Here is a 13,099-nt window from a genome sequence, read left to right on the forward strand (position 1 = left end):
CCGTCCCCATGTCATGCCCGGGCAGAAATAGGAGCTGTCTAGCAGAGCTCTAGAATCACCCAGGCTGGAAGAGAGCTCCAAGCTCATCCAGCCCAACCTAGCACCCAGCCCCGGCCAATCAACCAGACCACGGCACTAAGTGCCCCAGCCAGGTGAATACAGAGCATTTTGTCCGCTTGCACCCACAGCCCCAGTCAGCCCGGCCGGCCCCAGCCGCACGCCCGGCGCTCCCAAGCCTCCTGCGATCCGCCCCTACCCGAGCAGCTGCGCTCCGGCGGCACCTGCGCGGCCCCCCTGCACCCTCCCCCGGGCCGCACGGAGAGAGCCCTCCGGGCCCGCCCCGGCCCTCCCCTCGGCCGCGGGGAGCCGCTGGGGTGGGGTCGCGCTTCTGCCCTCCCCGGGGCAGGGCTCGGCGAGGCCGGTTCGGCAGAGCGGGCGCAGTGCAGCGGCGATGCTAGGCTGGCGGCTTCTGGCTTGCTGCCTGCTGCTCGGCGGTGCCGGCTCGGCGCGGGGCGCCGCGGCCCTCGGCCAGGACGCGGTGCCCTCCCTTCGGAGTGAGTGACGCCGCCGTGGGCGGCCCGGGGAGGGAAGGGAAGGGAAGGGAAGGGAAGGGAAGGGAAGGGAAGGGAAGGGAAGGGAAGGGAAGGGAAGGGAAGGGAAGGGAAGGGAAGGGAAGGGAAGGGAAGGGAAGGGAAGGGAAGGGAAGGGAAGGGAAGGGAAGGGAAGGGAAGGGAAGGGAAGGGAAGGGAAGGGAAGGGAAGGGAAGGGAAGGGAAGGGAAGGGAAGGGAAGGGAAGGGAAGGGAAGGGAAGGGAAGGGAAGGGGCTGGCGGCGTGCAGCGTGCGCCCCGGGGGAGCTCACGGCGGGGCGCCGCCGGTCGGGCAGCGGCGAGCGTCCCTCTCCGCGCCGCGCTGGCGCTGCCCGGTGCCGTCCCTGCGTGCAGCGCTTGCAGGGGTGTGGGGGTCTGCGGATCTCCCCCTTGGGGTTCTGTTCCTCGGCCCCCTGCGGGGCCGCGGCGGCTCTCGGGGGCTGTGGGCTGCCACGACGTGTCAGGGCCGGGCGCGTCTCCTGCTGGGGCCAGCCCGACCTCGGCCGGCAGGTTTCGGGCAGGGCGAAGGTCTCGGCTCGCACAGGGGTGAGGGGTCCCGGGGGCGGACTCCGACCCAGCCCGGCCAGCTGTGCCTTTGCACCCTTTCTGTCCTGCTCACTTACATTGCTTTCATTGCACCTGGAAGGGGTACAGCTTTTTTTCGGTTTTTCTTTCTTCTTTCGCCTCTTTTCCCCCTCCTCCTTCCCAATAAATTGCAGTCATTTTCGGTATTGCCGCCTAAACAGCTGACACTGCCTTTAGGGAGGAAGGAGGTGGGGGTGAGGAGGAAGGAAACGAAGATCTCTTGTTCTCCTAGTTTTGTTACAGCTAATTTTTCACCCTTAGCGGTTCTGAACCGAAGTCATCAGGAGCTTGGAGGTACCGATCAGCTGTTAGCACTTCAGCTGTGGCTTCACATCAGCTTAAGGCTTTGCACCTGGGAGTTGCCTTTTGGCCCCTGGGAAGGGCTCGCAGATCAAAGCAGGGTGTTGCCCAGGGCCTCCCTCCACCTTGTCAGTGTCTACAGCGCAGGCTACCTCCTTGTCTCCCCTGGGGCTTGCGAGTTCATGGAGCCCCTCGCTGCTCTTCATCTGCAGGACTTTGGGTACAGACTTCTCCAGAGCCCAGGAGCTTTGTAACAACCTCCTCCTAAGAGAACACCTGTGAAGTGGTAGGCGTAGCTTCACAAGCTGAAAGGAGTAGAGCTTGAGAGGTGTTGTCGAGGTTTGGTGTTGCTCGGGTTGTGTCAATGCCTGACTTGGAAGGGCTGAGTTGGGGCCCGTCTGGAGCTGTCGCTCAGTCTGCCTGCTCTGGAGTCTTACTCTGCCTTGGCTTGGCTGTTGCCTGGGTCAGCAACGGTGTGAGCAGCAGGGGTAGGGAGATGCTCATGCCCCTGTGTGCAGCACTCGTGAGACCACACCTCGAGTACTGTGTCCAGTTTTGGTCAGCACAGCACAGGAGGGACACTGAGGTGCTGCAGCTGGGGCAGAGAAGGGCGATGAGGCTGAGGAGAGGGCAGGCAAACATGTCCTGTGAGGAGTGGCTGAGGGAGCTGGGGGTGTTTAGTCTGGAGGAGGCTGAGAGGGGACCTTATTGCCCTCTACAGCTGCCTAAAAGGAGGTTGCAGTGAGGCTGGAGCTGGTCTCTTCTCCTGAATTACTAATGATAGGACCAGAGAAAATGGCCTCAAGTTGTGTCAAGGGAGGTTTAGTTGGATGTTGGGAGGAAGCTCTTTACTGAGTGGGTGGTCAGGCACTGGAACAGGCTGCCCAGGGAGGTGGTGGAGTTGCCGTCCCTGGAGGTGTGTAAGGAAACAGTGGATGTGGAGCTTGAGGCTATGGTCTGGTGATGAAGGATGCTGGGATGAAGGTTGGACTGCCTGATCCTGGTGGTCCTTTCCAACCATAGTGATTCACAGTGCTGAGATGTTGTGCTGAGGGGTTTGGTTTAGTGAAGGACTTGTCAGTGTGAAACTCAGGGTTGAACTTGATGAGCTTGAGGGTCTTTTCCAATCTAAGAGATTCTGTGATTCTATTCTGTTGTGTTCTATTCTGCTGTGATCCTGGTGGTCCTTTCCAACCATAGCCATTCATAGTGATGAGATGTTGTGCTGAGGGGTTTGGTTTAGTGAAGGACTTGTCAGTGTGAAACTCAGGATTGGACTCAATGAGCTTGAAGGGCTTTCCCAGTCTAAGAGATGCTGTGATTCTGTGCTAGCACAGCTCTTGACAATGGCATTTTGTAGCTGGGGATCAGAAACAGCATTTTGAAGGGCACTGTGTGGCTCAAGGATTATGATCTGGTTGTTCTTGGCATAAGTTCCTGCAGAGTGAAAAAGAGGAGCATTCTGTTCTTGGTGGAGATCATCCAGATGGGTTGTTTGTGTAGATGGTAAAAGAGCCTTATCTTTTCTCAGCAGTCATTGCCACTTGTAAGGCTCTTACAGATAAAAGTATTCAGAGGTTGTGTGATGAAGGGGAATTAATTGATGCAAGGTGAGATTTATTTCAACACTGATATTGTTTATTAATTTTGGTACTTGGGAGTCTTGCCCCCTCTGACTACTAATTTTAATAATAATAATAGTTTCTTTAATTTAGAAAGGAGGCTGTAGCCAGGTGGGGTTGGGCTCCTCTGCCAGGCAAGCAGCAGCAAAACAAGGGGACACAGTCTGAAGTTGTGCCAGGGGAGGTCTAGGCTGGATGTTAGGAGGAAGTTGTTGGCAGAGAGAGTGATTGGCATTGGAATGGGCTGCCCAGGGAGGTGGTGGAGTCTCTGTGCCTGGAGGTGTTGAAGCCAAGCCTGGCTGGGGCACTTAGTGCCATGGTCTGGTTGATTGGCCAGGGCTGGGTGCTAGGTTGGGCTGGCTGAGCTTGGAGGTCTCTTCCAGCCTGGTTGATTCTATGGTAGATGTGAACTATATCAGTCTGAGAAGGCTTTTGTTGTTACTGCTTCAGAAGGCTAGGTGTAGTGAGTTAGAGCAGCTAGAAAGCACACGTGGCAGGAACTGTCACTGTGGAGCTTGAAGGGAAAATGGAAGTGCTGCTCAGGTGTTCAAGGCATAGGCTTCCAAGGCAGAAAATAAATATCCTGCTGTGATGGGAGGAGATCCAGGGGTTAATTACTCTTGGATTTCAGAGTGGACAAAATAGCTGAGCTGTGGTTTTGCTGATTTTCAGTTCCTCAGCTGCCCTCATTTTCTTTGCTCAGTCTATATGCCCAGTTAAACGTTTGCTCCCAAGACACCAAACAGCTGACTCCTTTTCACATACTTAGAATGTGATGTCACAGAGTTCAGTATATTTCTTAATGGTTCCAAGAAGGGCTGGATGTCAAGGCTAACCCCACAACATCTGCTGTGCTCTGAGGTAGCCAGATGTGGTTGAGCTATATGTGTCCAATAGGGGAGTGATACTCAGCCAGCAGCTCTCAGGGCATGGATGAAGTCTCCTTTTCTGTATCCTGTTTGCAATGCAGTTTGTTTTTCATAGAATCAGTCAGGGCTGGAAGGGACCAAAAGGATCATGTTTGGAGCAGTTGTGTGCATGAAGCTCTCTTTACTTAAAGCTTTGAACAAACTGATAGGTCAGATTTAGCACTAACAGAAGTGATGCTGTAATCATAGTATCAGTCAGGGCTGGAAGGGACCACAAGGATCATGTTTGGAGCAGTTGTGTGCATGAAGCTCTCTTTACTTAAAGCTTTGAACAAACTGATAGGTCAGATTTAGCACTAACAGAAGTGATGCTGTAATCATAGAATCAGTCAGGGCTGGAAGGGACCACAAGGATCATGTTTGGAGCAGTTGTGTGCATGAAGCTCTCTTTACTTAAAGCTTTGAACAAACTGATAGGTCAGATTTAGCACTAACAGAAGTGATGCTGTAATCATAGAATCAGTCAGGGCTGGAAGGGACCACAAGGATCATGTTTGGAGCAGTTGTGTGCATGAAGCTCTCTTTACTTAAAGCTTTGAACAAACTGATAGGTCAGATTTAGCACTAATACAAATGATGCTTTAATCATAGAATCAGTCAAGGCTGGAAGGCACCACAAGGAGCAGCCAGTTCCAAGCCCCCTGCCATGCCCAGGGACACCCTACCCTAGAGCAGGCTGCACACAGCCTCAGCCAGCCTGGCCTTAGACACCTCCATGCAGGGGCCCTCAACCAACTCCCTGGGCAACCCATTCCAGCCTCTCACCACTCTCATGCTCAACAACTTCCTCCTATCTCTGCCTCTATAGTTTCAGAGGGTGAAGAATGAATATGGCAGAGATTTTGCCAGTGTCAGCTGTAAACTTTTCAGTGTTTACTGTTAGTTGCACTTTCCAATCTGCTCTCCTACTTCCCCTCCAGGATTATTTTGCACTTTCCAGTGTGACTTCTTGTAAACTGGTGAATGAACCTTATTAATCAGTGTTTAATGATGCTAACAACATCCCAGCTTCTGCTTTTGTAGCAAATGAACAGAGTGTTTTATTGGTTGTCCACTATAGGAAACACATAAGCTAGCATAGAATCACAGAATGGTTTAGGTTGGAAGGGACCTCAAGGATCATCCAGTTCCAACCTCCTGCCATAGGCAGGGACACCTCCCACTAGGACAAGTTGCTCAGGGCAACTTGTTCTTTGAACATGATGGATGTCTTTGGGCATTCCTTTTTATCTAGTTAGCATTTATTTCTGTTATCCAGCATAGGAGTTGTTACATAGATTTGGTTTTGTGTCCTTCACATGCCAGAAACTAAACTGACAGTAGATTTAGAGCTGTAGTAGATTTAGAGCTGTAGTAGATTTAGAGCTGTAGTAGATTTAGAGCTGTAGTAGATTTAGAGCTGTAGTAGATTTAGAGCTGTAGTAGATTTAGAGCTGTAGTAGATTTAGAGCTGTAGTAGATTTAGAACTGTTATTTTCTTGAAGTGCCAGTTAATTCTGATGGATATTTTCAGTTCTCTTCCCAAACAGCTCCATCTCCAATATTTGTGTTTTGGTACTATTTGATCAATTGCAGTGTTCTGCAGACTGAAACTTCTTCTGGACAAGAGGAGGCTCAGGGGGAACCTCATTGCTGTCTACAACTACCTGAAGGGAGGTTGTAGCCGGGTGGGGGTTGATCTCTTCTCCCAGACAACCAGCAATGGAACAAGGGGGCACAGTCTCAAGTTGTGCCAGGGGAAAGTATAGGCTGGATGTTAGGAGGAAGTTCTTCACAGAGAGAATGATTGGCATTGGAATGGGCTGCCCAGGGAGGTGCTGGAGTTGCCATCCCTGGAGGTGCTGAAGCAAAGCCTGGATGAGGCACTTAGTGCCATGGTCTAGGTGACTGGACAGGGCTGGGTGCTAGGTTGGGCTGGCTGAGCTTGGAGGTCTCTTCCAACCTGCTTGATTCTATGATTCTTCTTTTTTTTTATTCCCTACAGATGAAGGGATGTTTATTATCCAAAGTGAAGACTCCAACTTGTGCATTCAAGTGGACACAGTTGGCCTTCATCTGGGAGACTGCACTCAGCTCTCCAAAGACATGCTGTGGAAATGGGTATCCAATCATCGTCTTTTCAACATAGGCAGAGGTACCTGCCTAGGACTGAACATCAGTAGACCAGAGCAGCCATTAAGTATGCTTGAATGTGATTCAACTCAGTACTCCTTAGGGTGGAACTGTGATGGAAAAGCATTGGTTGGTGCATCAGAATACAAATTAGCTGTTGAAAGTGACAAACGCCTTGTGGCCAAGAAAAGCTCTTCCTGTCAGTGGAAACAGTACATGTCCTATGGTGAAGACCTGTGTGAACACCCGTTTCAAGGTAAAAAAACATAGTCATGGGAATGCAGGTAGGAAAAGTAGTTTCAAAAGGTCTTCTGGAGCAAGAGCAGGTGCTTAGGATCCCTTAGAATCATAGAATCAGCCAGGTTGGAAGAGAGCTCCAAGCTCATCCAGCCCAACCTAGCACCCAGCCCTGGCCAATCAACCAGACCATGGCACTAAGTGCCTCATACAGGCTTTGCTTCGACACCTCCAGGGATGCAGCCTCAACCACCTCCCTGGGCAGCCCATTCCAACCTCTCACTACTCTCATTCTCAACAACTTTCTCCTCACCTCCACCCTGAATCTCCCCACCTCCAGCTTTGCTCCATTCCCCCCAGTCCTGTCACCCCCTGACAGCCTAAGAAGTCTCTCCCCAGCTTTTTTGTAGCCCCCTTCAGATCCTGGAAGGCCACAAGAAGGTCACCTGGGAGCCTCCTCCAGCCTGCACAGCTCCAGCTCTCTCAGTTTGTCCTCACAGCAGAGCTGCTGCAGCCCTCTGAGTGTTCCAGTGGATGCCCTTCTCTGGACATGCTCCAGCATCTCCACATCCTTCTTATCCAGAACTGCATGTGAATGAAGCTGGTGAGGGCCTGGAGCACAGCCCTGTGAGGAGAGGCTGAGGGAGCTGGGGGTGTGCAGCCTGCAGCAGAGGAGGCTCAGGGCAAAGCTCATTGCTGTCTGCAGCTGCCTGAAGGGAGGCTGTAGCCAGGTGGGGTTGGGCTCTGCTGCCAGGCAAGCAGCAACAGAAGAAGGGGACACAGTCTCAAGTTGTGCCAGGGGAGTTCTATGCTGGATGTTAGGAGGGAGTTGTTGTCAGAGAGAGTGATTGGCATTGGAATGGGCTGCCCAGGGATGTGGTGGAGTTGCCGTGCCTGGAGGTGTTGAAGTAAAGCCTGGCTGGGGCACTTAGTGCCATGGCTAGGGCTGGGTGCTAGGTTGGGCTGGATGCTCTTGGAGGTCTCTTCCAACCTGTTTGATTCTGTGGAACGGTGATTGTGGCTCTTGGACCTTTTGTAGAAGCTCTGAGGTTAAGCAGATACTCCCTGAAGAAGCTTGTAGAGGTTTCACTTGCACTGGATTCTCAATATTTTGGTGCTGGAGTGCAATAGAAAAATATTTTGACTGCTTGGTAAGACATTGATTGATTGTGTCAACAGATGTGTGCAACATCAGCTTTTATAGGTAGGTTGTTATTCCCTGTGGCATAAAAAAAGTCATTTGTAAAAGCTCCTTTGTCTGTTCACATTTCCTTTCCCATAGAGTGACAAAGAGAATAGAAAAAGCTTTAGGAAATCACTTTATGAATACTGGGAGGAGCAGGAGAAAATCATGTGGAATTGATCATTTGTCCTAGGCTAACAAGGGAAAAATAAGTAGGGTTTGCATCTGAGCATGTACTGAGTCTGCTAACTGTTGTTCTGTGTAGCCATTCTGAAATGGAAGAGCAGGTTTGATATGTTCATTGTTCAGGAATGGTTTGGGTTCTCTGTGTTTCCAGGGAAGTTATAAGAGTGTGCCTTGTTTCGTGGTGACAGAGTGCACAAACTGTTGTTTGCAGATTCTCTTCACCCAAATGATGCTGCTTATGCTTGTGATGTTGTGTTGTTGATTAGAAAGGGTATTTGTTGTTGCTGGTGGAGAAGGGAGCAGTGAAATGTGAGGGCAATGAAGTTGATGTGATCTTAATGTCTATGTGGAGGCAAGTGACAAGTGGAGCCCCTCAGGGATCAGTCCTGGGACCAGTCTTGTTCAGCATCTTTGTGGGTGCCATGGACAGAGGCACTGAGTGCAGCCTCAGCAACTCTGCTGATGACACCAAGCTGTGTGGTGCAGCAGCCAGGCTGGAGGGCAGGGATCCATCCAGAGGGACCTGGACAGGCTGCAGAGGTGGGCACAAGCCAAGCTCAGGAGGTTCAACAAGACCAAGTGCAAGGTCTTGCAGCTGGGTCGAGGCAATGCCAAGCAGAAATCCAGGCTGGGCAGTGGGTGGCTGGAGAGCAGCCCTGAGGAGAGGAACTTGGGTGTGCTGCTGGGGGAGAAGCTCAACAGGAGCCAGCAGTGTGCACTTGCAGCCCAGAAAGCCAAGCAGAGCCTGGGCTGCAGCAGTAGCAGTGTGGCCAGCAGGGCCAGGGAGGTGATTCTCCCCCTCTGCTGTGCTCTGCTGAGACCCCACCTGGAGTACTGCATCCAGTTCTGGAGCCCCTGGGACAAGAGGGATGTGGAGATGCTGGAGAGTGTCCAGAGCAGGGCCAGGAGGATGCTCAGAGGCTGCAGCAGCTCTGCTGTGAGCACAGACTGAAAGAGTTGGGGCTGTGCAGGCTGGAGCAGAGGAGGCTCCCAGGTGACCTTCTGGTGGCCTTCCAGGATCTGAAGGGGGCTACAAAAAAGCTGGGGAGGGACTTTGGAGGCTGTGAGGGAGTGGCAGGACTGGGGGGAATGGAGTAAAGCTGGAGGTGGGGAGAGTCAGAGTGAAGGTGAGGAGGAAGTTGTTGAGCAGGAGAGTGGTGAGAGGCTGGAATGGGTTGCCCAGGGAGGTGGTTGAGGCCCCATGGCTGGAGGTGTTTAAGGCCAGGCTGGCTGAGGCTGTGTGCAGCCTGCTCTAGGGTAGGGTGTCCCTGGCCATGGCAGAGGGGGTTAGAACTAACTGCTCCTTGTGGTCCCTTCCAACCCTGACTGATTCAGTGATTCTATGATCTGTGTTCTTGTAATCTCTCCCTTTTTGTTTATTCCAGAAACCTACACCTTGCTGGGGAACTCTTTTGGTTCTCCTTGTGTTTTCCCATTTCAGTATAACCAGAAGTGGTATTATGAGTGTACCAAAGATGGAAAAGGATTTGACTGGTGTGCCACGACGACTCACTATGACCAAGATGAGAAATGGGGGTTTTGCCCAAAGGCTGGTAAGATGTTGCTTGTCTTTTCTCTCCCCCCAGCCCCTGAGAGCATCTTGGAGTAACTCTAGGATGCACCCTGTTTTGAGTTACTTCCCTTTTGTTAGAGGAGCAAATAATCAGCTCGTAGAAATGAATCAAAAAAGAAAAGGTAGCTCTGTTGACTTCAGGAGAGCTTTGAAAGCCACCTGCAGATGCACTCCAGCAGCCATATGGAGCACAGCAGAGTATTTTATTCCTTTAAAGCCCTGTTTCCATGTGAGCTTTAACCAAGGAATGTGGAAGGAGTTCACGGTCACAGCTCTGCTGTCATAAATCGCCTTTCTACTCAGTTTGCAGTCTTGGGCTGTTGGTGACAAGTCTGTTTTTGAGCAGAGAGTGGCTGTGGCAGTTTCTGGAAGAAGAACCCTGACACTCAGCTTTGCTACCAGTTCAATCTTGTGTCTGCTTTGACCTGGCGCCAGGCACGGGCTGCCTGTCAGCTGCAAGGAGGAGACTTGCTGAGTGTCACCAACCCTGAGGAGCAGGACTACATAAGTAACTTAAGCAGTGAGTAGATGTTTCTTTAATGTCATAGCATCATAGAATCAAGCAGGTTGGAAGAGACCTCCAAACTCATCCAGTCCAGCCTAGCACCCAGCCCTGGCCAATCAACCAGACCATGGCACTAAGTGCCCCAGCCAAGCTTGGCTTCAACACCTCTGGGATGGTGTCCTTGTAGGAAACCTGCAGTTAGATCTTTACCAACAACAAAGTGGCAAGCTTTGGAGCTTTATGCTCTGTGAGATGTCTCTCCCATTGCTACTTGCGGGACTTGGTCATGTAGCACACCTCAGTAGAGCTGTCTGAAAAAGCAAGGTGAGTTACCACCCAGTAACCCAAGGGAAGAAGTGGTGGTATGAGTTATGTGAGAGTCATTGGCTTGATTCTGCCTTTGCACAGAGATTTCCATTCCTTCATGCAGCTGTCAGTAGGAATCATAATATCAGTCAGGGTTGGAAGGGACCACAAGGAGCAGCCAGTTCCAACCCCCTCTGCCATGCCCAGGGACACCCTACCCTAGAGCAGGCTGCACACAGCCTCAGCCAGCCTGGCCTTAAACACCTCCAGCCATGGGGCCTCAACCACCTCCCTGGGCAACCCATTCCAGCCTCTCACCACTCTCATGCTCAACAACTTCCTCCACTCTGACTCTCCCCACCTCCAGCTTTGCTCCATTCCCCCCAGTCCTGTCACTCTCTGACAGCCTCAAAAGTCCCTGCCCAGCTTTTTTGTAGCCCCCTTCAGATCCTGGAAGGCCACCAGAAGGTCCCCTGGGAGCCTCCTCTGCTCCAGCCTGCACAGCCCCAACTCTTTCAGTCTGTGCTCACAGCAGAGCTGCTGCAGCCCTCTGAGCATCCTCCTGGCCCTTCTCTGGACACACTCCAGCAACTCCACATCCCTCTTATAATGGGTGCTCCAGAGCTGGATGCAGGACTGCAGGTGGGGTCTCAGCAGAGCAGAGGGGGAGAATCACCTCCCTTATGGAGTCTGCCTGTTTTCTCTGGAGTATTGTACCAGTATTTACTTTCTCTGCAGCATACCCATGGGGGTCCCTTTCTCTCTCTTGCTCTTATTGCAAGTTGAACTTCCCCACATGTGAACGACAAGAACATTGTGTCAGGCTTGCAGTACATGTCTTGTATGTGAAAAATGGCAGCTCTGTTCTGACAAAAGGCTAACATTTCCTCTCTGGTAACCCTTTTGCTTTCCACCATGCAGTGAGCATCTCAGACAAATTTTGTGCAGCCTTCTGACAGCTTGGGTTTTGTGGGTGTTGCATTGCATGCAGAGAGGATCTAGTGGAGGAATGGGTGGTAGGGCTGTGATGTGAGAGGCTGCCTGAGGCTTCTTGCCCATTGCTGATTTTCAGTTGCAGGATAGAAGCAGAGAGGAGATGTCAAAAATACTTCTTTAGCTTTTTGATTATGAAAGGGCTGAAAGTTGTTTGGATGTGGAGAGCTGAAACAGGATAGCATTTTGTATCTGCTTCTTCTAGATTCAATTTCTAAGGTCAGCAACAACTTCTGCAAAGCCTTCCTGTGGAGTATCTTTTGAAGGATGCAGACTTCTGAGTTTATTCATTTCCATCTCTCTGTTGGTTAATAAAGTAATAGACTTTTCCTAAGGACAGAGAAAACTTCCTGGAGTGTGAGGTGATTTTTTTTTGTTGTTGTTGCTGGGGTTTTTTTTGTTTAGTATGGTTTTGATTTGTTGGGGACTTGCTTGTTTGTTGTTGTTTTATTCCTATTCTAAGGCACTTAGTGCCATGGTCTGGTTGATTGGGTAGGGCTGGGTGCTAGCTTGGACTGGATGAGCTTGGAAGTCTCTTCCAACCTGGTTGATTTTATGTTTCTATGACAGCAGATCTGTACCATTCAGGTATTTAATATCATGAGGGTAGTGTGAGGTATTACTTTGTTCATTTTCTTCTGTTTCAGGACAGCTAAATGCTACAGACAAAATGCTGTGGATGGGCTTGAGTCACCTGGCTGAAGATGCTGGCTGGCAGTGGTCAGATGGAGCGGCACTAGCGTTTGTCAACTGGAGAGCAAGTATGTGATGTTCCTCTTGGATGTGTTTGAGCAGAGCAGTTGTGTGCTGCCTGATACAACACTGCTGTTCCTACAGATAAATCATGCTCTGTAGTGTAGTATACCTATAGTATACATCTGGAGAGCAAGTCTGTGATGTCCCTCTTGGATGTCTTAGAGCAGTGCAGTTGTGTGCTGTCTGTAGCTGCAGCTTGATGCCACACTGCTGTTCCTACAGATACATCATACTCTGTAGTATAATATACCTGTAGTATACCTCTGGAGAGCAAGTCTGTGATGCTCCTATTGGATGTGTTAGGGCAGTGCAGTTGTGTGCTGTCTGTAGCTGCAGCTTGATGCCACACTGCTGTTCCTACAGATACATCATACTCTGTAGTATAATATACCTGTAGTATACCTCTGGAGAGCAAGTCTGTGATGTCCCTCTTGGATGTGTTAGGGCAGTGCAGTTGTGTGCTGTCTGTAGCTGCAGCTTGATGCCACATTACTGTTCCTACAGATAAATCATGCTCTCTAGTACTGCTATACCTATAGTATACATCTGGAGAGCAAGTCTGTGATGCTCCTTCTGGATGTGTTAGAGCAGTGCAGTTGTGTGCTGTCTGTAACTGCAGCTTGATGCCACACTGCTCTTCCTACAGATACATCATACTCTGTAGTATAATATAGCTGTAGTATACCTCTGGAGAGCAAGTCTGTGATGCTCCTATTGGATGTGTTAGGGCAGTGCAGTTGTGTGCTGTCTGTAGCTGCAGCTTGATGCCACACTGCTGTTCCTACAGATAAATCATGCTCTGTAGTACTGCTATACCTATAGTATACATCTGGAGAGCAAGTTTGTGATGTCCCTCTTGGATGTGTTAGAGCAGTGCAGTTGTGTGCTGTCTGTAGCTGCAGCTTGATGCCACACTGCTGTTCCTACAGATACATCATACTCTGTAGTATAATATACCTGTAGTATACCTCTGGAGAGCAAGTCTGTGATGTCCCTCTTGGATGTGTTAGAGCAGTGCAGTTGTGTGCTGTCTGTAACTGCAGCTTGATGCCACACTGCTGTTCCTACAGATACATCATACTCTGTAGTATAATATACCTGTAGTATACCTCTGGAGAGCAAGTCTGTGATGTCCCTCTTGGATGTGTTAGGGCAGTGCAGTTGTGTGCTGTCTGTAATTGCAGCTTGATGCCACACTGCTGTTCCTACAGATACATCATGCTC

The 13,099-nt window shown here is 50.6% G+C and overlaps 1 protein-coding gene across 1 annotated transcript in view; it reads left to right on the forward strand.

Annotated features, from left to right (window-relative positions):
* Positions 1–420: 420 nt before the first annotated feature.
* Positions 421–13,099, forward strand: part of PLA2R1 (phospholipase A2 receptor 1) — a 58,801-nt gene continuing 46,122 nt past the window's right edge. Inside the window, exons 1-5 of the mRNA XM_064164318.1 lie at positions 421–554; positions 6,009–6,392; positions 9,128–9,295; positions 9,662–9,835; positions 11,767–11,880. Coding sequence (XP_064020388.1) covers positions 452–554; positions 6,009–6,392; positions 9,128–9,295; positions 9,662–9,835; positions 11,767–11,880 — 943 coding nt within the window. The 5' untranslated portion in view covers positions 421–451. The remainder of the gene's footprint in view (positions 555–6,008; positions 6,393–9,127; positions 9,296–9,661; positions 9,836–11,766; positions 11,881–13,099) is intronic.

The sequence above is a fragment of the Pogoniulus pusillus genome, chromosome 2 (assembly GCF_015220805.1).
Source record: "Pogoniulus pusillus isolate bPogPus1 chromosome 2, bPogPus1.pri, whole genome shotgun sequence".
NCBI classification, from domain to species: domain Eukaryota; kingdom Metazoa; phylum Chordata; class Aves; order Piciformes; family Lybiidae; genus Pogoniulus; species Pogoniulus pusillus.